The 27179-nt window shown below is 41.2% G+C and overlaps 2 protein-coding genes across 4 annotated transcripts; both read left to right on the top strand.

Moving 5' to 3' along the window:
• Positions 1-730: 730 nt before the first annotated feature.
• Positions 731-13929, top strand: LOC308583497 (p53 apoptosis effector related to PMP-22-like). 3 transcript variants are annotated; one of them, XR_014006255.1, is made up of 4 exons: positions 731-1092; positions 8578-8721; positions 10484-11367; positions 11427-13929. XR_014006255.1 is itself a non-coding variant. In XM_081187488.1 (3 exons), exons 1-3 carry the CDS (start codon positions 879-881, stop codon positions 10705-10707), a joined length of 582 nt encoding a protein of 193 aa, XP_081043614.1. In that variant the 5' UTR covers positions 731-878; the 3' UTR covers positions 10708-13929. The 3 variants fall into 3 exon arrangements, 1 of the variants encoding a protein (XP_081043614.1); XR_014006256.1 differs by having other exon boundaries at positions 10484-11660; positions 11697-13929; XM_081187488.1 differs by having other exon boundaries at positions 10484-13929.
• A 3447-nt stretch (positions 13930-17376) lies between these two features.
• Positions 17377-25264, top strand: LOC308583278 (p53 apoptosis effector related to PMP-22-like). Its single transcript, XM_081187099.1, has 3 exons — positions 17377-17823; positions 21068-21211; positions 23413-25264. Exons 1-3 carry the CDS (start codon positions 17622-17624, stop codon positions 23625-23627), a joined length of 561 nt encoding a protein of 186 aa, XP_081043225.1. The 5' UTR covers positions 17377-17621; the 3' UTR covers positions 23628-25264.
• Positions 25265-27179: the final 1915 nt, after the last annotated feature.

Below are 27179 nucleotides of genomic sequence, written 5' to 3'. Positions count from 1 at the left end.
TCCGAGGTACGACTGTATGCAGCTTGCTCTTAAGGAAGGATAGTTCAGTCAGTGCAGCAGGAAACTCTTAGCATCTCAGGGTTGTGAGTTCAAGCCCCGGGTTGGGTGAAAGATTCTTGCATTGCAGTGGGTTGGACAAGATCCGTGGTTCCCAATGTGGGGCGGGGGCAATTTGATTTCTAAGGGGGGGGCAATTCGAGACTAAGTTATTAACAGTTAATGGCCTTTTAGGCTTCGTCCACATGAATAGGAGATCACTTTTTGAATAATAATATGTCAGGGCGGGGGCGCATCAGGATTTTAGAGATACTTAGGTGGGGCATGGCCAAAAAAAGGTTGGGAAATACTGGACTAGATGGTCCCTTCCAACTCTACAATTCTATGATTCTGTGACATTTACCTGGAAGTCAATATTGGTTGCAAACGGAGTGCTTCTCCAGGAAAAGAGTGCGCCTTTCCGCGGGCCTTACTTCCGGAATGGGCCTGCTGCCGTGTGTATCCGCCAGGCGGTGTCCCCTGCCTCAAACCAAGACCAGCGCTTTGGCAGCGAGTTCGAATCTCCTCCCCTCGAACAACATTCGCCGTGCTGCGCTTCAGCCACACGCCCCGCGGTGCTTGCCAGCGAAGGGTTAAAAACCTGGGAGTGTACTTGGAAGCCAGGTTTGTTTATCAGCCAAGTTTCTCTCTGGCTCAACAGGTTGCTGCCGCCGCCGCCGCTTCCCCTGCTCTCCTCTGTGCCTGGAATCTAGGCGCGGCTCTCTCCTCCCTGCGCGGAGATTAAAAGGCGCCCAGCTCCTAAAAGCGGCCTCGCGCGCGCGCACCGGCCCAGTCCAAGGGAACTTCTCCTCCTCTCCGCTTTTCCCCCTCTTCTGCCCAACATGGTTCGTTGCGGCTTGGCCTGCTGGAGGTGCCGGTGGCTCCTGCCCCTTCTCTTGGGCTTAGCTATCATCCTCGGCATCATCGCCTTGTCTGGCAGGGGGTGGCTCGAGTCCGCCGAACAGCCTTACGTGCGCAAAGCCTCTCTCTGGTCGGACTGCATGAAAGCGAACGAAAATGATTTGAACTGGGAGTGCAGATCCCTGATGGATTATAGTGAGTATCCGAAATCGGGAGCATGGGCTGGTTATGGGCTTCACAGGGACTGGACCCATCCATGCACAACCAGGCATTAAAATAACTGGGGAGGGGGAAAGGGGGCGGAATCTAAATCATCAGTTCTGGCCTAAGTGGCTAAACTGGTGCCTGAAAATGCACCGGTAAGAGGCCCAGGATGCATTGTACAAAGGTCACCTTTGCTAACGTTGCCTGCTGTTAAGGAAATGCTATTCGTATCTGGGCCTTGTGAGAGTTGTGAGAAGCGTTGGCATATTTGAGGCTGTTAACTAAAACTAAAACTATCCAATCCCGGTAGAAGAAAGTTTGGGACTTGGTGAGCCTGGGAGGCAGAATAGGAACTGGGCTGGCATTGAATTAGGCAACAGGGAGAGGAAAGACTAAGAAAAACTGCTAGGACCTGCGGGAGAGGCAGGGATAAGAATTAAAAAAGCAACGCCTTGCATGCTCTCAGATTGCTCAGTTAACTGTTTTGATGTGTAATGAGAACTAGACTTCAACAAAAGAAGAGGACATTATTCAATTATGCCAGTGACTTGTACGATCATTCTCTTCATTTCAAAGGGCCTTGGATGAGGCCACACCCTTCACCCTATCAAATGCTATTTTCTTTAATTTTGAGAAGACTTGTCCAGCGGCATTGTTGCCTGCTTGTTTGAAGTGCACAAGATGTCCGTTGTGTGACAGGGATCCTCGCATGGCAGCTTCTGAGTTGCTTGGTGGCTCGACCTGTTGGAATAATTTTGGAACGTGACTTTCCATATACAGGTTTACTTCTGCTCTAAAATCAACACTTTCTCACAAAGTAGTATATTACTCTTTCAAAGCATGTAAAAACGTTCAGAACTTTTATATGTTGGCTGTGAACATGCTAATTAGTCTTGGAAAAATATAAAATTTAGCATTCAAGAAAGACAAGCTGCATTCTGTCAGCAGAATAGGCACAAATAGTAGGTAACAGTTATTCCTTTGGGTATAATGTCAGCCGTATACATAGGCCACAATCCAAGTATATGTGTGATTGACGGAGGCCCTATGAGACTTTCTTCTTTGAATGCCAGACTCTGCAGAGCTGTTTCTGATTCTTCAAATTGGGGGCATAGAAGAAGTCATGCAAGAAGTTCAGCTCTCACTGAACAAAAAGAACTAAAACAAAATAAATCCAGATTTTGCAGTCTTTGTAATACGTTGTTGCGGGGGGGGGGGGGTGTTGTATGGTGCCCATGAACTAATATAACAGTGAGCACTTGGATTTTAGGAACAGAGAAACCTTATTGCTACTTAGTGTGGCCCTTAAAAACAGGCTCCTTACACGATTTTAACTTCCGCCCATTGAAAATGGCTGCTGTGGGAGAAGTGCAGGGGGAAGGCGTCAATCCTTATAATGGAGTGAAAACAAGAAATGGTCCCTTAGTTGTGTTACTGCTGCACTTCTCTTGAAGGGTGTGAAAGGGGGAAGCATGCCAGGAAACTAGGTAAAAGTTCCCACGCCAGCAACAAAAAGGATATAATGACACTGGGGTGCTTTACAAGGCTGCCATGACCCATACTCCGAGCCATACAATTGCTCCCTGCAAATATGGGTATAATAATGACGGACTTTTTCCTGCATTGGCAGATACATTTTAAATTGCTTTTAGTGGACATTTTTAAATGCTTTACAAATTCAGTAGTGGGGTGTGGAGTGGAAAGCCCGTTTTAGAAATCTCTTATATAGAAAGCTGAGTTAGAAAGATCACGAATTGTCTTCACAATCTGTTTTTGTGTAAGAACACTACTGCCAAGTCACAGCTATCCTGGATTTCTGAATTGTTGTCTGAGGGGCACATATTCACCAGGCAAGACAGAAAAAGCTTTAACAATGAACATCAGGAAACAGAACTCCTTTTCATGACTTCATTCATTGCTTAAAAACACTGAAAGGGTGCCCTCGCTTCAGACGTCAAGGAGATAAAGAACTATACAACTTTTAGAAGACACCTGAAGGCAGCTCTGTATCAGGAAATTTTTAATGCTTGATGCTTTATTATGTTTTATATATTCTGTAAGCTGCCTAGAGTGGCCGGGAAAACCCAGCCAGATGGGCAGGGTGGTAATAATAATAATAATGGCCATAATCCCGCCTCTATGTTTTTCATCTTATCTTGGGTTGTAGAAGGACTAGAGACTTTGTTTTTTAAATTAACTCTGGAATCATCTTTCACAGCAACTGCCTCCTTACTGACACTCATGGGGAGTGGCAAGCCTGGCCCCACCCTAAACATGTTCAGATGAAGGTCAGAACTCTCCTTAGGGATGTGCAAACTATATACTTGTTGGCTCTCTGTACACAGTTGACGGTTATAGACAAGCAACCATATCAGTGCTAGAGAAGCATAGATAAGACCGCTCCTATTGTGCTGTTTTGTTGCTAAGTTAAAAATGGTCACAGCTGCACTTTGCCTTTACAGTGTGCCATAACCCATCTGCTCAAGCAGACTACTGCAGATTTAATTGCAGCAGCTTATTTGTATTAGAATCTCGTTTATTTTAAGTTGCAAGCTGTACCTAAACGTATCTTGAGGCACTTTTTCACTCATGCTTAAAAAACTGTTCTGGGTTGGAACCTTTTATAGGGAGCTTACAGTTTGAATAGTAAATAAGTTTTTTAAAAATAAAAATAATTTTTTGGATGATGCTGGATAAGTATCATCTTAACTTGCTTCTTTTCTAAAGAAAGACATTTTTAGAGTTTTTCATATACATTATTAGAGGCATGTGTGAAGATGTCCGGCTGCTGTTGTGCTACAACCAGACTAGATTTTCCCATTCCTCCTGCCATCCCAATTTACCCTGGGCCCTCCAGATTGGTGTTTTATTGTGGGTGTGTTCTGCAACATGTTCTTGGCATGATAGTAGTGCATTACTGGTAGATTTGTTCTACTATAGTTTGTTCTGTGATGTGTCCCCACAAACTACCACATTATTGCTAACCAGCGGGGCTATAGTGTAACAAAAGTGAAACAAAAATAAACCAGAAGATTTGTGATTTAAAAAGTTGCCAGATTTAACCAAGAAGTTACAGTATATGCACTGACTAGAAATGAAGCAGTGTAACCTTTACAGGCACAAAGAGTATTGAAAGCGGAATTGCATGTGATCCAGTTTTTACTCTTTAAAGTAGATAGCCCCCAAAACACAACTTGCTAGCAAGGGTCACCCATGTGGTTTGGAAGCTGATAATTTTTCATAGGAAATATTATGTTGCGTTGGCACCTTTCAACAGGTCAGGAAGGCGAAAGTAAATGGTGAGAACTGGAAGATATTTCCAGTCTACTGTAACCTAGAGTAGACTGGAAATATCTTCCATTTTCTAGGTAGGGAAAACTATGGGGTGGGGAGCAGTTCCTACCATGCATAGTGAGATGCTTAAAACATGACAGGTAGCTGCTATGAAATGAAGAAGTTAGGCTGTTGCGCCAGCCAGGTAGACTGGATTTTTAGAGAGACTGGTACATATTCTCAGGTCATTTCCCTCAGCATATCTCTTATGTACCGACTGAGAACATGTGTAGATTTTTAGAAATACTGCTTTCCAAATAAGGGTGGTGTGCTTCAAATTCACTGGAACTGGATGGGAGTCAAATCTCTTTACTCAACTAAGATTGACTTGTCAGAATAAGCAAGTTAGTTTGTAAGATTGCCACAAAAACCTGCTGCTTGCCATTATGTTTTCTTTGTTAAAATATGGCAATGGACGCCGTGTGAAGCAGTTGCACAGAATGATGGTGGTGTGAGAGATTTCTGGTTGAACTCCTTCTCTGCTAGTGCTTCTTCCCCACCCTTCCCAAGCATAAATAAGCTTAACTTCAAGAAAGAATACTTGTTGATACAAACCGTCCTTGGCTGCAGCTTCATGATCAAGCTTGTACTTGCTGGTTTTGAGTGTTGCAGAGGGTATGGAAAAGAGCCACACCCTCCATATGAAGGGATGGGAGGGAACTTCTGCTTGTAATGATTTCTAAATTGCCAGCGTCTTAATTCAGATGTGTCTGAGAAGCAAATTAGACTTAACTTTGGAATAATGAATCTCTTTCCCCAGGTTTTCTTTTTTGTAATGAAAACACAGCCCAAGGAAGCTTCTTGCGTGGAGTACAGAAATGGGGAAGAAACCGGGCAAGTTTCTTCTCCTGTATGGCTGTATTTCCCCCTCAAAATTAACTCCCATCAATAGAAAATATATATATAGCTATTGTTTCCCTTGCAGCTGGGCAGGGCAACTCTAAACTGTGGTTAAGCATTATGTCAACAATATTAATCACAGTTAATACTTAAGAGTACAGTGGTACCTCGGGTTAAGAACTTAATTCGTTCTGGAGGTCCATTCTTAACCTGAAACTGTTCTTAACCTGAGGTACCACTTTAGCTAATGGGGCCCCCTGCTGCCACAGCCACACAATTTCTGTTCTCATCCTGAAGCAAAGTTCTTAACCTGAGGTACTGTTTCTGGGTTAGCGGAGTCTGTAACCTGAAGCATCTGTAACGCGAGGTACCACTGTATCCCCTCTTAACTAGTTTGGTTAGCAAACCATGATTAGGAAGGAGTAGAACCATAATGTTAACCATGGTTAGCACTTGACTATTCAGGAATTATACTTTTATGTATACTCAGCACATTATACTCAGCACATGAAGAGGAGCAGGGCTGAGAAGGCCCTGTGCCAGGTAGTCATTTCTGTGGAGATCTCTGCTGGGAGACGGCTTTCTCATGTGCAGCTGAATACTCGGAGGCTTCCATGCCACCTATGTGACCACGAGTGTATGTGAGGCACAGGCAGGGGAGTTTGTAGGTGACATGATGTGGCATGGGGCAGTTCAGCACAGCCCCACTCCTGCCTGACGTATTGAGTTTACAGTGAAGCATGATGCTGCCTGAAGAGGGTTATTGAAGCCGAAGAAGGGTAGCGAAAATGTACAGAGGCAAAGGCATGTGATCATATAAAAATAAATGACTGAGCCCTGAATAGCCATAGAGATTTTAGGAGTGGCTTGCTCGCTGGAATGATAATAATTATGTCTATTATTACTGTTGCACCATCACTGTAACAATTATGATCAGGATCAAAGTTTAACAAGCCCAACTGCTTGGGTGTTTTCATATTAGCTTTTCCAATCTCCCCAGGACCACAAACTTACAGACACAGCATTCATAATCATTTGAGGTACAAAGAAGCTTTATAATTAAGTTTCCTGAATTATTGTGTGTGAAGCATCTTTACAGCTATAAACTGTTCTAATCAGTGGATTCATCATAGACCTACATAGCTGAACCTACTTTTGTCCTTTTATTTATTAAATAATTGCCTGTTACTAACCCTTGCATCTGATTTAATTCTGAGACACAGCAGGAAGAACGCAGGATGATTTAACGACTGCTCAAGCTGATGGTCATGGTTAAAGCACTGAAACTGGAGGCAAGCTGTGGGATCAGTCACTTCCTCTCTCCAGCTCTTTTTAGTTTCTATCTTTCCCTTCCAGATTTAACAATGGTTAAGGGTTATATCATCCTTAGAGACAATTTGGGACAAATGCAATTAAGCGGTATGCCTTTAAAGATGTTGTGTAAACAGAAATGCGCAACACAAGCTAAGGTGTGCTCTCCTATGCCATCCTTAGAAGCCTATTTTGGCAGTAAGCAGTATATAGATAACAATAATAATCCATATGTAATAATACACATGGTTTAGCATAATAGGAGTGAGTACTGGGCTTGAATACTACCTTTTCTTCCTCTGGCGCACCTTTGTGAGGGTTTTGGAAGCTTCCACTTCCAGTTTTGGCTAACTGCAGCTTGTTCTGATATCCAAACCTGGACAAACTGCAGTTAATTTTAACTATGTTAGTGGAAATGCAGTTAATTTTAACTTGTTAGTGGAAACAAGCCAACTTCAAACCGTTGTTTACGAAGTTGGCTTGTCCTTATTAAATGCATGTCAGATTAACCACACTTTAGGGTTCAGACATAATGCTAAACTGTGGTGTAGCATTATGTGTAAGCTGGGCATTATACAGCCTTTTCTGTGCCCTCTACATTTAGATGTAGCACATTGTGCATGTGGTGTTAGGGGAGGAGGAGTACCTCTGGCGGGGGTGCTTTTTCTGGGGTAGTTTGTCCATCTTTGGCCCCCCAACCTCACCTGTGGCTCCTAGAACCTGTCAGCTGTTTCCCAATATATAAAAATGTTAAGAGCAAACTTAGTGCTTCAGGTTGGTAATTAAAGCCCCTGGCTTAATGAAATCTGACAAGGGCCAATTAACAGACTAGTCATCAATAATTCTGGTGTCTAACTCAACAAGAAGCAACAAAAGGACGCAATCTACGAGCAGGAAACTTTCAAGTTACATTGGAAGGAATATTTGGCATGTTGGTACAGCACTTAACTTTATCTGTGGAACTTGCTTCTAAATACATGGGCACAGAATTGTACTCTTCAGTGCACATGAAGGCCTGTGTTAAAGCTTGCAGCTCTAATTTAAGCAAGCTGCTGGATCTAGTCTCATTTCTTGACTTGTGCATTTTCTGTCTCATTAAAACTGAACAGCTTCAATCTGGGACTTTCAATGCAGTTAAGGTTTTTTTGGCTACCACATTATTACTGAATCCATACATTCCTTCTCTTAATACCTTTTGATAAAATGATAGAATATGTTATTACCACTGGCCTCCAGTGTCATGTAAATCCATTGTCTCACACTCTTAGGCTGTGTTCACATTACCAGCTTAAAGCACAGCTAAGCCACCCTTTTTCTCAATATCTGGCTGTCTTAGGGTATATCCAACACTGGATGCCCCTAGATAATTGAGCAGGGCCCAGAGAAGCAACATAATGTACAATAATGATATGATGCTGATGGAGGATAAGGCTATGAGTAATGATGACTGCATGCTATCTCTTTGATCGGAGGCAGTGTGATCAAAGCGAATCTGAATACCAGTTGCTGCAGGAGGGCGATGGTGCAAGAGGGCTGTTGCCATTATGTCCTGCTTGTGGCTTTTCCATAGGTTGGTCACTGTGAAGAAACAGGATTCTAGGCTATATATCAGTATAGACAGGCAGCAACCATTTTACAGGTGTCTGATTGACGTGTGGTCATGCATACGCTTATCGCTGCTGACCCAGAAGTGGCCTGAAAATGGGGTGGGGCAGGCTTTTGCATTCGCTGCCGATGCACATGGGGGTCAAGAATGGAACCCCCACACAAAATGGTTGCTGCTTGTATATAAATCCAACAGGATTCGTGTCCTCCTTCTCTAAAAAAAAAACCCATGTGCGTTCTATTCACAGTTGTGTTACCTTGGATCTGCATTCAAATTTTGCAAAATGTGAAATATGTGCTCTGCATGCATCACTAAGCTCTAAATTCATATGTGTGTGTGTATATAATATCCTCTCTTTTTCTCCCCTTCTTTATTTTAAATCATAGGTTGGGGAAGAGCTTCTGCTGCTACATACCTTGTTGGCTTTGTCATCCTCTGCATCTGTTTCTGCCTGGCAGTCATAGCCTTTTCCATTGATATTCTACGGTTCAACTTTGTTCGAGGCATTGGAGGTTTGCTCTTCGTCGTTGGTAAGACTGCAGCTAAGAGAAACTGTTTTTAAACAATGGGCTTACACTGAATACAATGTGACTTTCCTTAGATTTATTTTCCAGAATCTTCTTGATCCTAGAGAAAACTTTGTTTTCATTTCAAAAACTAATCAGTAGTGACTATGCTTGTGTTAGTCCAGAAGTAATCAAGGTTGTAATATTTAGGGATGCATATCTGAGATTTGTAACACCACACACACACACACACACACACACACACACGTTTTAAGGCACCGAACTCCCACCAACATTTATGTTAATTTTGACTTCCAACCTCTGTTAGTCTCAGATTCTGACCTATAGAGCTCCTCTCTATGAGAGCCATTTTCCATGTTGGGGGAAATAGGGACTACTTTCCCCTGCACCAAATCCATCTTGACCAACCGCCAATAAAGACTGTGAACAACTGCTACACAGGTACATAATGCTACAGTTTCTGTGATTTCTTTAATTGCAGAAGTAGCAGCAGAGATAATTTTTGTAACTTGTTTTCACTGCAGATTCACACGCTGCCTAGGACTAGTTACAGAAAAGGCATCTGCCTGGAAAACATAGTGGCTGCTTTAACTAAATGGCTTGGATGCAAATGTTTCACTGTGCTTACTTGAAACTGAAAGTAAAAGTTTCTGATCTTTGGCCTGGAGGAGCAAGCAGGAGGGTGAATAGATAAACCCCAGGCTCATGCATGTGTTAATAAACCATTGCTTACTGTTACAGCCAAACTAGACTATTATGTACTTTAGCAGTCAAATGTTGTTGTTTCTAGGAACTAAATTATCTTGATTTTCAGTGACAGATACGTCTTATATGTGTTTCAGGTATTAGTGTTGAGGTGACTCAAGACATGCGTGTTCACAGGATGACTTGCATGCCAGGCTGAAGCCGCTGCTAGCGTCCTTAAACACAGGTCCTGCTTTAGGAATGCTCGCTATGCGAAATTCACTTATCTGAACACCAGGAATTAGTACCCAAACCTTGCTATGTGCAAGATTCCTAGGGTCAGGAGTGTATTAGAAATTTCCCCATAGTAATCAATGCATTGTTGACTCGCTATGCGAATGGAAATCATGGACACATTATATGAATGCTCGCCTAACAATCAATTTTCAGGGAATGCATTGTGTTCCTAAAGCAGGAAATGCATGTACATTACATGACATTGCTTGAGATGCAGCACCCTCAAGTGGAGGCAGCTGACACATTTTCCTGATTTTGTACACCCCCATCATTCCTTCTTCCTTTTTATACTGCAACATACAGGGTTTTTGTGTGTGGATAAATTCCCAGTTATGTGAAGAATTTCCACGACTGCTAGGATCTTCAGGCACTCCTGTGGAAACTTATTGACACTGCAAATCCATACCAGTTCCTAGTATCCTAGAAAGAATCCTGGGAACTGTAGTATTGAGGTGCTAAGAATGCTCTGTTACAGAACCCAAAAAAATTCCCAGCTTCTCTTGGAAGGGGGAATGACTGTTAAAACCACTTTGAGTCTGTGGTGTTGATAAGCTAAGTTTGCAAGGCAAGTACTGAGTTGAACATTCTTTATTTCATCTGCTCAGAAATAACACATAGTTAATGATTCTGGAACGCCCAGCGTGAGCGTGCTGCAACTAGTCTGTAATTGTAGTAACTGATGAAACATTTAACAAGAATACAGTTAGCTCCAAATAAGTTTCTCAGGACAAAAGGTTATTAATTTCACTCCTAATTTGTTTTTCTTCGCTTTTCCCCCATTCAGCTGCTTTCCAAATTATAGGCCTGGTCATCTATCCAGTGATGTTTGTGGAGGACATTCCATTGACAGGAAGCAACATGTTCAGCTGGGCTTATGGCTTTGGTTGGGCAAGCACTGTGATTGTGATAGGCTGTGCCTTCTTTTTCTGCTGCCTCCCCAACTGGGAAGATGAAGTCCTGGGCAACATCAAACCCTACCCCATCTACAGCAGTGGCGAACGTGTTTGATATGGAGTTAATAGAAAAGATCGCTTTCAGTAAAGAAAACTATATCGTTTCTGGCTTGTGGGAAAGAGCATGCTTATATTGCCCTGTTTTCATTTGACATAGAATTCCTAGCTTTGTTCTAATAACTAAGCCAAATTTCACAGTTCGTTTTTAGTCTTGTATCCATTTTCAGATCTGGCAGCTGCTGTTTTTACAAGGAAGACAGAATAAATTGTATTTTGATGGCTAATACAAGTTTCCTTGTAATATCCTCATAAGAAAGTAAGATGTGTCTCTGCGTGGCTTATTTCTATGTTTTGATATTTTACTGAGTAAATTCCTTTTACACTTTAAGACCAGCACAACCCTTAGAGTCTAGGTTTGCAGGATCCTTATCTACTAATGTCAGTCTGATGTGAATTTTAGAAAAAACTAAAAGCAGTTACAGCAATATAGTGTCTATGAGAATGCTTTGGAAAAGTGCAGAATAAATATTTATACATTTAGCACACAATCTTTTAAGCGAAGCAAAGTTTCAGTGAGGCTTGCGCCAGAAGAGTGCTTAAGAGTTGCAGCCAGTATGACTACTGAGCTCAAATAGTTACTACTTACTCCACAGTAAATTCAAGTGCAAGGATTGCAACATTTTGTATGCACAAGTATAATGCATACTGGCATTCTGTAGGTTTTCAAATTAATTACATAAATCTCCTCCCGCCCCATGTCAATCAGTCTCCAAGCACTGGAAAATATTTTGTATGTTTTACATTTCTCAGCTGTGAATTGAGGGTAGAAGAAAGCTTTAGAGCTGCATTTCTATTCCAACCCCCAATATCTGATATAATTTTATCCTTGATAAATGGAGCTCCCTGTAAACATTTTTATACGAGTTTTGAAATCCCATTTTTGATACAAATAAATTGCAAAAAGTAACGCGCTCTAGCAGAAGTAATGGTAGTAGTAATTAAAAATGTGTGCCAGCTTCCAGTCTTATCCTCCAAAGTCCCTAGGGCAGAAAAATCACAACAAGGTTACCATATCCATGAAATGAGAACTGTAGCTTTCCCAGAGATGTCTAAAAGCTGGATTTACAAAGCTAGCCATAAGCACATGATAAGAGATAAGATGGGCAATTATCAAGCAGTGAGATATTCGAACCACATCTAGGAGAGTTAAGCATGTGCTTAGCAGTGCAATCCTATAACTCTTTACTCTGAAGTAAGCCCATTGAGTTACTGACCATAGAATTGCAACCTGGGGTCCCCAAACTAAAATTAGTGGGACTTAAAAGTGTTTAAATTTGGGTTATGTAACTTGGATGATGACAAATATTTTAAGGTTTTCAAAGTATCCAGATGTTAAATGCTATATGCAGTGATGGACAGGATTAAAGTGGTACTATTTTGAACACAATATTTTTTTAAAAGGTTATTATGACTGGAAACCTTGATTGGAATATGTGTATACTTTCATATACGTAAAATATTTTGTAAATGTATAAAACCTATGTTTATCATGGCAGCCATCATGATTTAAAATATATTACTAAGAAGAGTTTGGAAGATCAAATATCAGTTTTATACCTTTTTACAGGGGTTTTTGTATTTGCAGAAATGTTGTATATTGCGATTTATAACTTCAGACATAACTGTTTGATGTATTTTATAATTCTCATTGTCCAAACGAATCCATCCACTGTTGAATAATTTGCTTAATAAAGGTTGGTAAAGCAAAACAAGTTCTCAAGAAAAAACTAATGCAACAGTTTTAATGACTCTGAAATGTGATTGCTGTCTCACAGTACATATATTAAATCACAAAACATAACAACACACAACCAAAGAATACAAAAGTTTCTTTAAAAGTTTGAAATATTTGCTGTTTTTTAAATAAATGCTTGTACTTATTGTCAAACTCTGCAAAACATCTAAATAGACAAAAAATGAGTGGGCTGTGTTGTTTTTTTAAGAGAGAAAGCTTAAGGAAGGTAAGACTCATTACATGAACAGTCAAATGGTAACATTCATGCTATCTTTTTTTAGTAACTCATGCAGAAGTCTGTATTCAATGCTCTGCATGCTTAGTTCTGCTGGCTCCTTCCCCTGTGTGCTCCCAAAATCTTTTCTGGAGTGTCCTCTTCTGGAAGAGACAGAGGAGGAAATTCCATTATATTACAGAAGTATGTTGTAGCAGTGGAACTGCAGCATTGGATACTGCTTGTCACTTTTAAGAACTTACACAGTTCTTAAAAGTGGAATTTGATAGGTGATGACAAAGAATGGCTCCTTTTAATTTCCGCCGGCTTCCGCCCATGGTAAGTCATGGGCTTTCACCTCCAAAGGCCAAACCCATCTTTTGGTACAGTCTTTCTCAGCCTGGTGCCTTCTGGATGTTGTGGACTCCCAACTCCCATCATTCCTGACCTTTGGCCATGCTGGCGGGTGCTGAGGGGGGTTACAGTCCAAGAGCATCTGGAGGATTGGTCTAGAACACAACATTTCCTTGAGTATTGGTTAGCAAAGGTATCTCCAAAGATAAATCCAGGCTGATCAGTCATGGGTGTTCATGCACATAGTAGTGGCATTATGTCACCAGTTGAAATGGTGCTTTAAGCACGCCATGGGGTTTTCTCCTCAGGCACATACTTAAATGGATGTTTTGAGTCGGCTCTTAAAACGTCGGTCCTTTTCAGTAGAGGATTTACATTCACATGCCTTGGAAGCTGTGCTGAAGTTGTTTGATAAAATCGGAGCACCTCCTAACATGATCAATGAAATGAAGAGGGAGTTTAGTATTCGTGCACGCCTTACACTTGCATACTCTTTTATTGTTTTTCATTATAAGACCTCAACAGGACATGTAGCTTTTATTAAGTAGAGTCAGCCTTCCATTTGCCATGGGATAGCAAGATTTAAATAACTCATTTTTGTACCCCTCAGTTGCTACAGCAGTTATTGTCCTGTTTTTTTATGGAGCCCAGTCTTCATGCCCTACAATCTACCCTCAGTAGGAACAAATGTTTTAAATTCAACAAAATGTGTCCTAAATCTGTAGGGGGTGGGATGATTTTGGTTTGTACACACTAGGGATATTTTTAGGACACATAATTTGTTATTTTGCTTAATGGTTTATGTTCAGATGTTTTAGAGTAGTAAGTCTGTTTTTAATAATTGCTTGTACTAAATGATCAGGCTTTTGTATCATACGGACTTCAGTTGAATAAACAGTTTTGATACATTAAAATGGGAGTGTTTCATTAGAAAATGACATGCATGCCTTGCATTGGTTATGCAGAAAAAGGTTAACATACCGTATTTTTCACTCTATAAGACGCACCAGACCACAAGATGCACCTAGTTTTTGGAGGAGGAAAACAAGAAAAAAAATATTCTGAATCTCAGAAGCCAGAACAGCAAGAGGGATTGCTGCGCAGTGAAAGCAGCAAATCCCTCTTGCTGTTCTGGCTTCTGTGATAGCTGCGCAGCCCTCATTCGCTCCATAAGACACACATTTCCCCTTACTTTTTAGGAGGGAAAAAGTGAGTCTTGTAGAGCAAAAAATACGATAATTTAAAATAAATAAAATATCTTTTGACTTTTTAAAGAATAATTTCGGTATGCATTTGTAAATAAATGAAGTGTTTTAAAATTATAAAAGTTATATTATGCTAATAAAATGGGGAAATGTTTTAATTTTTTTTTGAAAAAGCAGAGGGTTGTGTTATTGACAAGATAATTAGAACACAGGCAGTGGCTGTGGATTACAGATGGCCTATTCTCACCATCACAGAGGGTGTGGTGACTTCAAGCAAAAGTCAGTTTGCACCCAGGACAACTGAGTAAAGCCTGATGCAATTGTGGAGACATTATTTTCACATGCCATTGCAAATCACCCAGTGGCATGCTGGAACCAGCAGAGGTTGGCTATATTCCAAGCCAAAATGGCATACACTACTTTTACAGAGGCATGTGCTTTGAGGTGAGTCACAGCGCCCCAAATCTTACAAAAGACACTGCCAGCAAGTGTCTTTTCCAAAGCAGCTACACACTTCTAGTTTGGCAACAGAAGAGCCAAATCAAGATGATAATCTTCATGTGACTAGTTCTGGCCTTAAGAACTCTCATTGCTCCTCTTAGTTCACCCCCAGTAGCCAGGAATGCTGACTGGTGGGAGAAATGAGAAATAGGGGGGAATGGGGGAAATGGAATGGCGCCTCCTGGCTGGTTGATGTAATTAAATAGTATCAGTCCACATTAACAGTTGATGATAAACCTATCCTCCATTCAATTTTCAGATCACTTGTTCATCACATCTTACAAACTGCTGCCACTGGATATATCTAGCCTTTCATTCCCACAGAAGGGCTTTATACTTGTCACAGAAGTCACACATCTTACCCTAGTCCCATCACTGACATTCATATAGGGCAGGTGTGGGGAGCTTTTGGCCCTCAAGAACTTACAGTACTACAGCTACCATCACCCTGGTCATAGGACATGCTTGCTGGGATTGATGGGAGTTGTAGTTCAGAAACATCTTGAGAGCCTGATGTCGGGGATATCCTTAACTTGTTTCACCCAATGCACAAGGGGCAGGGTGGGGCCCTGCTGCCACCACCCCTGCCAATGCCACTACTACTGATATACATGCCAGCCATCATTCCACCCCCCCTTGCACCAAAGACCTCTATCTGTGCATCTCTGGCCAAATGAATGACCAACAGGGGAGGTGACCATGAACATGTCAGTAGCAGCCCTTTAATCTCCTCATATTCAGGATGTGAAAAGTATTGTGTGCATCCTATCTTAAAGTACCAGTTTAATCAGTTTCCTGATTAAATTTAACAGCTTGGAGAAAAGAACAAGTGATACTACAGATCACTAAACGGTGAAGTGGAAGAACAGCCCCTTAATTACCATCCTTATTTTTTTCCTTATTTTGCCATTGTTTTTGTTGTTTAGTCATGTCCGACTCTTCGTGACCCCATGGACCAGAGCACGCCAGGCACTTCTGTCTTCCACTGCCTCCCGCAGTTTGGTCAAACTCATGCTGGTAGCTTCGCGAACACTATCCAACCATCTCGTCCTCTGTCATTCCCTTCTCCTTGTGCCCTCCATCTTTCCCAACATTAGGGTCTTTTCCAGGGAGTCTTCTCTTCTCAATTTTGCCATCACGGCAGCTTTTAAAAACATCTTTAGTATGCAAACGTACATTAGGGTGCCTTAAATTCTCCAACAAGCAGATTCATTACGACAGCCTTGGCCAATCTTGTGCCCTTCAAATGTTTTGCAGTTATAGTCCAAAACATTTGAAAGGCACTAGGTTTGTGCAGATTGCATTATAAGATTCATGTTCTTACATTTCAAAAGTCTTAAGCACTAGGGAGAAAAGAATGGGAGGTATCCATTCAAATATATAAACAACAGAAGGGAGATTATTACTGTGGTCTGCTTACAAATGCATCCTTACTCAAAGAGCAGCTCAGCAAAACTGCTGCGGTTTTGGACATGAGACAGTTGCTGATACAATGAGAAGCTCCTCCTTGCTCCCCAGCCAACTGCTGTCTGTCTTTGGATCATGTGGAGAAGTAACTCCCACAGCAACAGTCCTGGGGCGTGGTGTCTATGATCCCACCCTTTCCATTTTAAAAGGACTGACTAAGGGCATCTTGCCTGAGGGGCCCTCACAGTCTATCATTTGTCATTCAATCTACTACATAACTAACAAGATTGGTTTCACGACATATTTTGTGCAGATGTTGTGTTGTTGCCCAAAATAAATTCCAGTTGGCCGCCGTTTTTAAAATTTCCAGCTTAGGCTTCTGAAATGGTTTGGGATAAGAGTTAGGTCTAACATTAGGTTGCCCTCAAAACCCCATCTAAATTGGTTGAATGGTGAATATGCAAGAGCATGTTTGTGCTGGTAAGGAGCTGACATTAGCTGACTTGACTGCTAGCTGTGGTTTTAGGGTCCACGCAGACCCTCCAACTGTGCCTATTTTCCAGGGATGTCCCTGATTTAGAGAAGCTGTCCCAGTTTCTGATTTGATCCTGGAATGTCCCACTTTTCCTTAGGATGTCCCTATTTTCATTGGAGAAATGTTGGAGAGTCTGGTCAATGCTAAACTGGAGACTTAGATAAAGTCAGATTTGGATTCAGCAAATCAAAATTCATTTCAGAAAGCTATCAGGCAAACACACTCCCCTCAAATAGCCTCAAAACATGGCTGGCTGCATAGCTGGCACTGCCTGCTTTTCATTGACAGATTATTGTGAAAGCACAATTTCTCTAGGAGAATTTTAAGCTTTTTCACCAAAGTAACAACTCCTAAGTATCTTTAGTGGAAGCCTTCACTGTTACAGTAAGATAAAATTAAACAATGTTTGAAAGTATGGATAATATAGTCTATCAGTATAACCCTCAAATGGTGTTGGCACGACCTTCTGTTCATCCTTCATAAAGGTAAACCAACGGCTACTTTTGTTGTTCACCATCTTTCTTTTCTCTCTTCCCGCCAATACATCACACTGCTCTTTGCTGTGAAATCTTAAAGCCAGGAAAGGGTAAAATGCTAATGGCAATGGGCCACAATAATCATTTAATTAGTAGCAAAAAAAAAAAAAAAAAAAAAAAAAAAAAGAAAGGGCGGGTTTCAAGGTGTGCACAGCCCTGAATTTTCTTTCCAGCTCAACAGGTTGTTGCAGCTACTTGTTCAGTGAAATGTAGGTGGAGCTTTTTCCTTCAGCGCCTGTCTGGATCACAAAGCTGCTCGCTGTCTTTGTCTTTCTTCCTTTCTCTTTTTTACACACACACATACACACACACACACTTTTCATAAACCTTTATTAAACTACTGTTTTTCCCAGGCTGCTGAAGCAAATAGTAGGAATACTTTTTTGCTTATCTGTCAAACCACTAAAGAAGACCCAAACAAGATGGTTCAGTATGGTCTGGACTATACACGCTGCAGATGGATCATGCCTCTTCTTCTGGGCTTAGCAATGATCTTTGGTATCATTGCACTGGTTGGTTGGGGCTGGGTAAACTCAGAAACCCGACCGTTTATGCAACAAGGCTCGTTATGGAGATTATGTACTGAACGAGAAGAATGGGAATGCATATCGCTCATGGATTTTGGTAAGAATCACAGTGGTAAAGACTATGATCAAGCTTTATATCTATCTATCATCTTTCTTTCTTTCTTTCTTTCTTTCTTTCTTTCTTTCTCTATCATCTATCTCATTTATCAACTCCTATTTGAAAGGAGAGCTTAGAGAAGAAAGTAATTACCTTTCATTGGTAAATATGTGTAATGTTTTCTTCTTATTCTGGACTTGAGTGCTTCTGCTCACTTTGACCAATATCTCCTAAACTTTTCTTCAAAATATAAATGTTCAGAAATTATTTTTAAGAATGAATTTTAGCAATTATGACAAGGAGTGATCTTGAAATGCTAAAATGAGGCAAAATCCAGTTACATAAATGAGTAATCTTCCCTCAGGCTTTCAAGGAGCGATTTTATATCCATGACAGTAGAACAAGTGCTGACAATATAAGCAAAATTTGGTTAACAGCTTCCTTTTTATCTCCCCTGGACTTTCCACCATGACAAGAAATAGCTTTGCGTAGACATGGCGATGTCATCAGGCAGAGAATCCATAAAACAAAGCATACTGTAAAGAACTGTTGTGTGGAACTGAGCTTTGCATATTCAGAAGACTCATGTGATAGAGCCTGTGTTGAACTGTGTGGGGAAAGCATAATATTAATGAATAGGAAGGAAATCTATTTGGACAAATGGTGTAATGTATATCCAAACCGTCACTTTGGGTAATTTTCTGTTTAGCAAATCTATATCTACAGTAGAATAACTTTGGTCTACTCTAAGATGTCATTCCTCATCTCTTTCTTAAGATATGCCCTGGAATGAAGGCCTCCCTTAAGCATCGTCTTAATACGGACTCCCTGTTTCCTATAACATCAATTTTGAAATCCATATCACTTCCTTCTGCTTCCTCTTGTGATTCACAAGAGATTATGTTGGGTTAATCAGCAATTGCAATAATTGTCAGGATGAAAAAAATGTTAAAATAGGAAGTGAAAATCTGGGTTGTGGGCTGGGTCAATTTATGAGCTGGTCATAATATGTAAAAATGCAAAACTACTAGTAAAAAGTAAGTGCTCACCGTTTTGGTCAATTGACACACAGCACCACCCCTCCCTGGTGGATATGTTAATTCTTAGTGTTCTCCTGTCAAGTTTGGGAACTGATTTTAGGACTCAATGATCAAAATACTTCTGTTTCTTCCTCACCCTTTAAATAAGAAATGTGAATTTGGCTTTATAAGTCTTCCTTTGCTGTTTGTATGTAATGTTTCAGCCATTCTTAAGCATGTACAGTTATATTAAATAAATATGAAACTCTCTCTGCTAGGTGGTAAAAGATGGGGACGTAACTTTAAGGCTGTAATCCCTATACATACTTACCTGAAAGTAAAATTTAGAATTATGTTTTTTCTTTTAAAATTCATTCTTTTCCCTGAGGAATTCTCGGCACTGCAGTTTGTTGTTGGTAAACTACAGCGCATTGCAAAGCTGTGAATGGTAAACTACAGTGCCCAGAATTCTTTGAGGGAAAGAATGTGCTTTGAATGCGCTTTAAAAGTATAGTGTGTACATTAGTCTGATACAGATTCTTCCATATTTTTGTTTGGCTTTGAGCCAAATGCCATTATACATCTGTGGGGAGCCTGTGGCCATGTTAGATGTTGTTGGACTTCCATGATCCCCAGCCAACATGGCCAATGGTCAAGCATGATGAGTGAGGTAGTCCAGCAACGCAGTACCACAGGTTCCCCACCATGCCATAAAAGATGGATGGAGAGTTAGATAAAGATCTCTGGGCTGCATCTTGTCTCCCTAGGCTTTTCTCCCCCAAAAGACTGCCTTTCCCCCATTCTCCTTCTTAGAACAATTGACCAGCATTGGCTGGGTGACAATATGAGAAAAACCTTGCAGAACTTGAGATGCTTTGCAGGCCTAAAGTTTCCAGATATGTTAGAAATAATTTCTATATTGTTTATTTTTTCAGTATTTTGTTCCAAAATAACACCAGCATTTTAATCAAGCTATGCAAATGCACATATACGATATAGTAAGACTTCAATAGTATTTAGTCAATTAATTGGTTAGATTAATAGACTAAAACCATTTTGATCAACTAAAAAGGTGCCCCTGATCAATTGGTTGGTATATTTTACATACTTCTATTTTGTGTCCATGTTTGTGTGTGTGTCTTAGCAAAACTGCAAATTGCAGCTCCCATTTTTAAAAAGACATTCCCTCTCAAGTGCTAGGGAATGGGGAATGCCTCTTGTAAGATTATGCCTGTTGGGACAGCAACAATTCCCATAGAAAGTATAATAGATTGGGAGAGACAGAGAGAGTCAATTCCAGTTAACTGTGTTGTTCAATTTAAAAAGCCAGTGGGATCATTAAACAGCAGTAATGCAGTTCCATGTACCTATTTACCCACCCACTCTATACGCTCAGGCACATAATATAATGGGCATAACAGTTTGCCTCAAAAACTTTAAATACCTGAATCAAAATCAGTGTGTGTGTGCGTGTTTTAAATACTCATTTCAGTAGCAGATGTTCTGCAACATTACACATTGAGTTTCAAGTTTTTAAGATCCTGACTGATTTAGTATTGATTTCATCTACATGAAGGTATATGAAAATCCCAAGGCGACTCTTTAAAATATTTATTTATTCATTCATTCCCGATTGACACCCAAAGACTAGAGGCAGATGTGTACTCTGGATTGCTATCTCCCTGACACTTTGGGGTTATTCCTGCCTCCCCTATTCCCTTCAGCTTCTACACACAGTGTGTTAATGTGACAGGATATTATTACGGCTAAAGACATACAACAGTTCTTAAGACAACCAAGAGTCATTTGAGCCAAGCTTTGCTTGTCTGACAGTCACCTCTGGACAAATAAGTTTTTGAAACAACCTGGCAATCCAGCTTAACAGAGAGTAAAGTAGTTTGGAAGAAAAAAACTAATATCTATCACCAGACTTACCGGTATGTTGAAAGCCCAGTTCATACAAAAAGGGGAGGACACACATCATCTTTAACTGTTACATATACTCAGTGGTTTCCCCCCCCTGGTGGTATGCAGGGGTACGCATACCCCTAAACATTTTGTGAATCTAAATTTAGCCTCATTGAGGGGTAGTATTTCAATATGAGTAGGAAAATGAGAGTACCCTTAAACATTTTTTAAGGGAAAAAAAGGCACTGCATATACTTGTACAGCTATCTTGGAATAACAGGGAGTAAAATGCAGCTAACTTGTATTTTTCTTTTCAGCCTGGGGTAAGGCTGCAGCGGCCACTTTCTTTGTTGGATTTGTAATCATAGTGATCTGCTTTGCCCTGGCCATCATTGCATTTGCCATCCCGACGCTTCGCTTCAACTTCATCAGAGGCATCGGAGGCCTGTGTTTTGTTGCGGGTAAGGCTGCGTTTTCAGTGCAAAGGGTGGATGCCTGGCTTTGGTCTGGAGCAGTGTTTCCCAACCGGTGTTCCGCGGCACACTAGTGTGCTGCGAGACGTTGCCTGGTGTGCCGTGGGAGGGAGGCGGGCGAGTCGGGTGGCGAGAGGCGGGGCGGCGGCGGCGAGGAGAGGCCGCCCAGCGCGGGGCTCTCGCCGTCTGCCTGCCTGGCTGCCTGCGTGGCGCTGACGTCACGGGGCTGTAACGTGCCCCACATAGGCACACGCGGGGCGGCGAGCGAGCTCCCTCCCACATCCCATCGCCGCTCGCTTCGGCCGGCCTACTGGGCTGTCACAGGCGGAAGGCCTGCGGATGCGCGAGGTTTTCGCGCCTTCGGGATTCCCTTCACGCCTTCCTCCTCCCGGGTCCTTGAGAGCGCGGGAAGCGGCAGCGCGAGACCGGCGTTGAGCCTGGTAGGTATTGCGCTTGCCAAGGCAGTCATTTGGGAAATGAAAACTTGCAAAGCAAGCAACCAGTTCAATCTGAAGTACGTGTATGCTTAATATCCTGTATCTGAAACCTGTTCTGCCCCCTCCCCCACACTTGGTGCCATTTTCATCTACACATGCAGCAGAGTAAGTTGACCCAGAATAGTACCAATTCAGATGGCAGATGGGAGAATGACAGTGCTGAATGCTTTCCCATGTAGAACAGTCCCTGCAAATAAAAACCTAGCATATTTGGAAGAGGGATGCTAGCCTAACCATTACCTTCTATGCTGTTACTATTTTTTTATTTTTTTTTTACATAAGTAAAAAGTGACCTTTCCCCATCTGGCATGATACAAGCCCATTCTTACAACTCAGAATTTTTTCGACTATTTCAGCTACATATGTAGAATATGCCTTCATTGATTCCTATTAAAGAGAGTTACTTTATATATAGTCAATATAGGCACAGAGTTAATTTTTTAAACATTTTCTAATGGTGGTGTGCCTCGAGATTTTTTTCATGAAACAAGTGTGCCTTTGCCCAAAAAAGGTTGGGAAACACTGGTCTGGAGAGAGTAGTTGCTTCTTTAGCTGTAGGGAAAGAGCAACAGACCTTCTTAACGTGCACAATGAATCAGGAGCATCCTTTTGCATAGCTGCAGTGGGTGTGGTCGTGCAGAGTGGCATGAATTCACAAAGATGCAGCCCAGTAATAAGTACAGAATCACATGACAAAATAGTTAACTGCCTACACACACACACACACACACACACACACACATATATATATCATGCCTTAGGAATTGATGCCTCCTAAACCAGGTGGTCTGCTCCATAATGTCCAACCACCCAATCTCCAACCACCCAATCTTCTCTCTGCTACCTTCTTTAAGAGTAGGGATGGGGAACCTGGAACTCTCCATTTAAACTCCAGTTCCTATGAGCCGTAACTAGGCATTCTTTCAGGTGGGAATTCCAAACGAGGGATGCTGCCACAAGTAACAACATCAACGACAACAACAGCTTATTTATACCTCACCCATCTGGCTGGGTTTCCCCAGCCACTCTGGGCGGCTTCCAGCAAAATATTAAAATACAATAATTCATCAAATATTAAAAGCTTCCCTAAACAGGGCTGCCTTCAGATGTCTTCTAAAAGTCAGATAGTTGTTTATTTACTTGATGATAGGGTGTTCCAAAGGGCGGGCACCACTACTGAGAAGGCCCTCTGCCTGGTTCCCTGAAACTTCACTTCTCGGCACTGGATCTCAGTGTCCAGGCTGAACGATGGGGGTGGAGACGCTCCTTCAGGTATACTGGACTGAAGCCGTTTAGGGAAGCCCCTTTCTTGCATTGCCACCAATCAAATCTTAGACACAGAGGAGGTTCTTATGGGAGATTCCCATGGGAGGAGACTGCCTTTCAGTTGCAAACCTTTTAGGGCTTTATAGAAAAGAACCAGCATCTTGGACTGAACCTTGGAAACGAATTGAAAGCAAGTGCAGTTGATATAAGAACAGCATAATATGGTCTGAATGCAGAACAAATGCAGAAATTTATTGGATACTGTCTCTTGCACCAGCTGCAGTTTCTGAACACTCTTTTAGGGCAACCTTGTGTAGAGTGCATTGCACTAACCTGATCTTAATTCATGATGAGAAGGAATTATGTTGTTTCTGTTTTCACCACCACTCATTTTTACTTAAAGTGTTTTTTCTTTCTTTCTCGCAGCTGTATTCTCTCTCATGGGCCTTGTCATCTACGCTGTAATGATCTCAAAATATTTACGTGAAAATTACCCAGGAGGTATAAGGAATGAGCTCAGCTGGTCCTATGGCTTTGGGTGGACCATGTGCCTTATGGGTATAGGTATGGGATTCTTCCTTTGCTGCCTCCCCCTGTATGAAGATCATATTTTGGGAAATGTCAAACCTTATTATGCATAACTTCTAGGAAGAGCAACAGAGTCATGTTATTGATTTCCTAAACTTTTGCATGCCAGTTATGTGCAGACTAAAATATCCCTCAGCCTCCACCACCACCTTAGCCAAACATTGAAGCAGTAGAGGGGCTTAACAGCTTTTAAAAACACATCAAAAATATGCCAAGGTGTTAAAAACAATACATTATTCCCATTTCCCTTTTTGGTTTGGTGTAGAATAGTTAGATTTTTAAATAAACCTTTTTGGTTCCTGGGAAGAACCAGAAATTTTTACCTTTCCTGTTTAATGGGCAGGTTACAGTGTAATTGCCTTTCTGTGGCAGAGTAGACTAATCAAGCATTCACTAATCAACTGGTGTGATTGAAGACTTACGTATTAAATTGTGCATACTTAAATGAATCTGATCTGTTCCTATTGAAAGGGAATTTGGTTCCCATTGTGGTTGAGAACAGTCCACATACATCCCTTTGTTTTAACCAGTGGATTTTTAATAATTTGTGGAAGAAGAAATTGTCAGTGGTAGCATTATTTAGCGAAGGTAATCTGGCAACTTAATGGAAATCCTAAGAATTGTACTTAGCGCTGAAATACTGAAATGTTTGTTTTAGTTGCTTAATATGTTAATTGAAACTGGATGAGTTTTATCAGTTGATTCTCTGGCATCTACAGTCCTTACATCCTTCAGGTGTTCCTATATTGCAGGGGGGAAATTCCCTCATGAGGTATCCAAATTCTGCTGGTGTTTGCTACTCATGCCACCAGAAATGAAATTTTAAGCACATGAAAATCTATTTAAATTCATTGATCTCCATTGCTGGAATTTCACCTGCCTACTTGTGTGTTGCGAATACATTGTACAAGCCATAATGGGAGAAATGGCTGCAGTCAAAATAGCATGAGTCAACTCATGCTCTTTCATAAGACAGAAGCAAAGCTATGCAAGGTAACTATTTGCTAATATTCTTACCGTGCTTTTGTATTAATCTCTTTCTGTTTATACATTTGCTTTATAATCACATAGCTATCCTCAGTGGTCAGTGCTTGGGGATGGGGAGAAAGTGGCAAAAGTCCTTATTATGATATTTTCATTGAGGTAATTATTTTGTAATATATTTGTAATTCTGCACAAAAATTGGTGAGAAGTAGCACAATCCATCTTTATTATATAACTGATGCTGCAGGGAGGAAAAGCCTAGTAGGTATTGAATTGGAAACTGCCTCACAGGGAATGGACCGTTTGATAGCTAGTTCCTTTATATCATGGATGCCTGCAGGAATTCGCTTTTTTGGTGGGGAGGGGAGATGGAAAAAATAAAATCCACCCACCTGTTGATGCATTGTTACTGCTGTTTTCCCTTTTCCCCATCATTTATCCTGACCATCTTACAGGCTAATGCTATGCTTATTAAGCATGTATAGAATTGTAGCCTTAGATATTGTAAGCCTCACTGGCAGGAACTATGTCACTACTGTGTTCTGTATATTATACAGTATAATGTGTTATAAGTGTTAAACCAACTGTAATCGTGGTTTGAATAGTTGAAATCCAACCCAAGCACACTGTTCCGACATAATTTAACTGCATGTTAAAGATTATATTGTATATTTAAAGCCGATTAATAAAAAGTTGCTGTCTGCCACTGTATGGTTTAAAAATGTGTTGGATTGATACGAAAATGCTTAAGGGCTGAGACCCACAACAGCTTAGGCATGTGGAAATGTTGCCTTTGAAGCCGATGAAATGGCACATTCATTTAAATATATGCTTTGGAGTTCTGCTAGATCAGAAATGCAGGTTTGGAATCTATCCCTCCCAGTTCCATTAACATGAAGCAGCAGGTCCATGAAAAATTAGCAGCCCATTGGCACCCACCTGGATCTCGTATCTGGATTGCCAAGCACACTATGAAAAGCATTACACAACACAACCTCTCTTGCTTCAAATGGCAGGTGGGGTTTTGACATTGGGCTGATTCCCCACCTCAGAAGCTCCTGTCCTACATGCAAAAAGGTGTGTATAGTTTCATCAATGTGCATGGCACTTTACAAAGAAGAGATGTAGGAGGTTCTTATCCTGAGGGTTCACAATCTAAAACTGGAGACACATGGAAACAACAATAGTATGAACTTGTATGTCGAGATGTCCTTCATAGTATGCTTCTTATTTATTTATTTGTAATATATATATATACTTAAGGCTGCATCCAATGTAGTGCTAAGTAACTCATTATTAGGATTTCTGCTTGCACAGCAGGAGTCCCCCCTTCCTCCCCCACTTACCTTTAAATCTGTACTAGGTGTTCCTGCAACCCTCCAGAGAAGATTTAGGGAGAGCATGAGGTGTGAACAGGTGAAGGAGAGGAGAGGTTCCATTTCACTAGCATAAAAAAATCACATCACTGCACATCACACACACACACACACACACACACACACACAGATATAATAATCCAAGCCCGCAGATCACCTACTAACTATAAAAGAGGAAAAAAATGTCTTTAATTGTCTAAGTTAGCCTGGCAGCATAGAAATGTTATCAGCAAACTTAAAAATTAATACTGAATGTGTTTCTATTGGAAGGGCAGTCCACAAGTCTGGATCAATAGCACTGAAGCAGCTCCAGATACAGGGCCTTGTGGGCAGTTCCCCTGTACAGGGTGTTGAGCTGATGGGGCACAAAACTGAGAAGATCCATAACTGAAAATATCCATTTTGGCCACACAGGGCACCATATAACCAAAGATTACCGAAGTCTGCCCCTGCACTGAAGGCCCCAATTTCATGTTGACACCAGATAGCTTCACTAACTCGGAGGAAAACCAAAGATGTTTCAGTGATCAAACTGGGATATCAGGGTTCAGATGGTCCCTAAGTTATCTCTGATCCACGTTGTTCAGGGCTTTGCAAATTAATACTTGGCTCTTTTCTATGAGTACAGAAGGTTTTGTTTGTTTGTTTGTGCTTAAATGAAAGGAAACACTCACAATTTTCTTTGCCCTTCAGCATGCTTTTAGTGACAGCACTGGAATGTTCATTTCATCATTATTTTAGTCCAAATACATAATAGTTCAAAACCATAATTTAAGCACATCTAGTCGTAATGAGGTGATAAATTACCTTCAGCCTTCAAAGTCTGCACATTCTTGCCACAGAACGGATAAAGTGATGCTGAAAATTCAGGAAATGTTTCTGCATGCAGAGTGGATTTGGACTGCACACAAGTACTGGTAAGGTGAGAGCTTTATATCTTAGGATTCTATGCACCTTTCTAACAGAGCTCCACAAAGTTTCTCCTAAGGAAGGAGAATGTGATGCCCTCCAGATGTTTCTGGAATACAACTCCCATTTATTCTTGACCTTGTTCATGCAGGGGGTGGGGCTGATGGGAGCTGTAATTCAACAACATCTGGAGGGTACCATGTTGACTACCATGGGAGGGAAGTCAGGAAGTGGTGATGGGACTTTCAGCTGGCTGTAGTTAAGGGAACAACACACAGTTAATTCACTGTGCTTAAACCCAACAAGGACACAAAACACAAAAAGATGATGATGTCT

This window comes from Podarcis bocagei (assembly GCF_964188305.1).
Source record: "Podarcis bocagei genome assembly, chromosome: 3".
Lineage (NCBI taxonomy): Eukaryota > Metazoa > Chordata > Lepidosauria > Squamata > Lacertidae > Podarcis > Podarcis bocagei.
The sequence above is the reverse complement of the archived record's forward strand: the minus strand, read 5'-3'. Positions and strand labels throughout refer to the sequence as shown.

Bases quoted from the DNA above. Each gene is read 5' to 3' on its own strand.
- LOC308583497 (XM_081187488.1), top strand. From the start codon at position 879: ATGGTTCGTTGCGGCTTGGCCTGCTGGAGGTGCCGGTGGCTCCTGCCC. The intron at 1,093-8,577 runs GTGAGTATCCGA...TTTAAATCATAG, and splicing joins CAGATCCCTGATGGATTATA to GTTGGGGAAGAGCTTCTGCT. The intron at 8,722-10,483 runs GTAAGACTGCAG...TCCCCCATTCAG, and splicing joins AGGTTTGCTCTTCGTCGTTG to CTGCTTTCCAAATTATAGGC.
- LOC308583278 (XM_081187099.1), top strand. From the start codon at position 17,622: ATGGTTCAGTATGGTCTGGACTATACACGCTGCAGATGGATCATGCCT. The intron at 17,824-21,067 runs GTAAGAATCACA...TTTTCTTTTCAG, and splicing joins CATATCGCTCATGGATTTTG to CCTGGGGTAAGGCTGCAGCG. The intron at 21,212-23,412 runs GTAAGGCTGCGT...TCTTTCTCGCAG, and splicing joins AGGCCTGTGTTTTGTTGCGG to CTGTATTCTCTCTCATGGGC.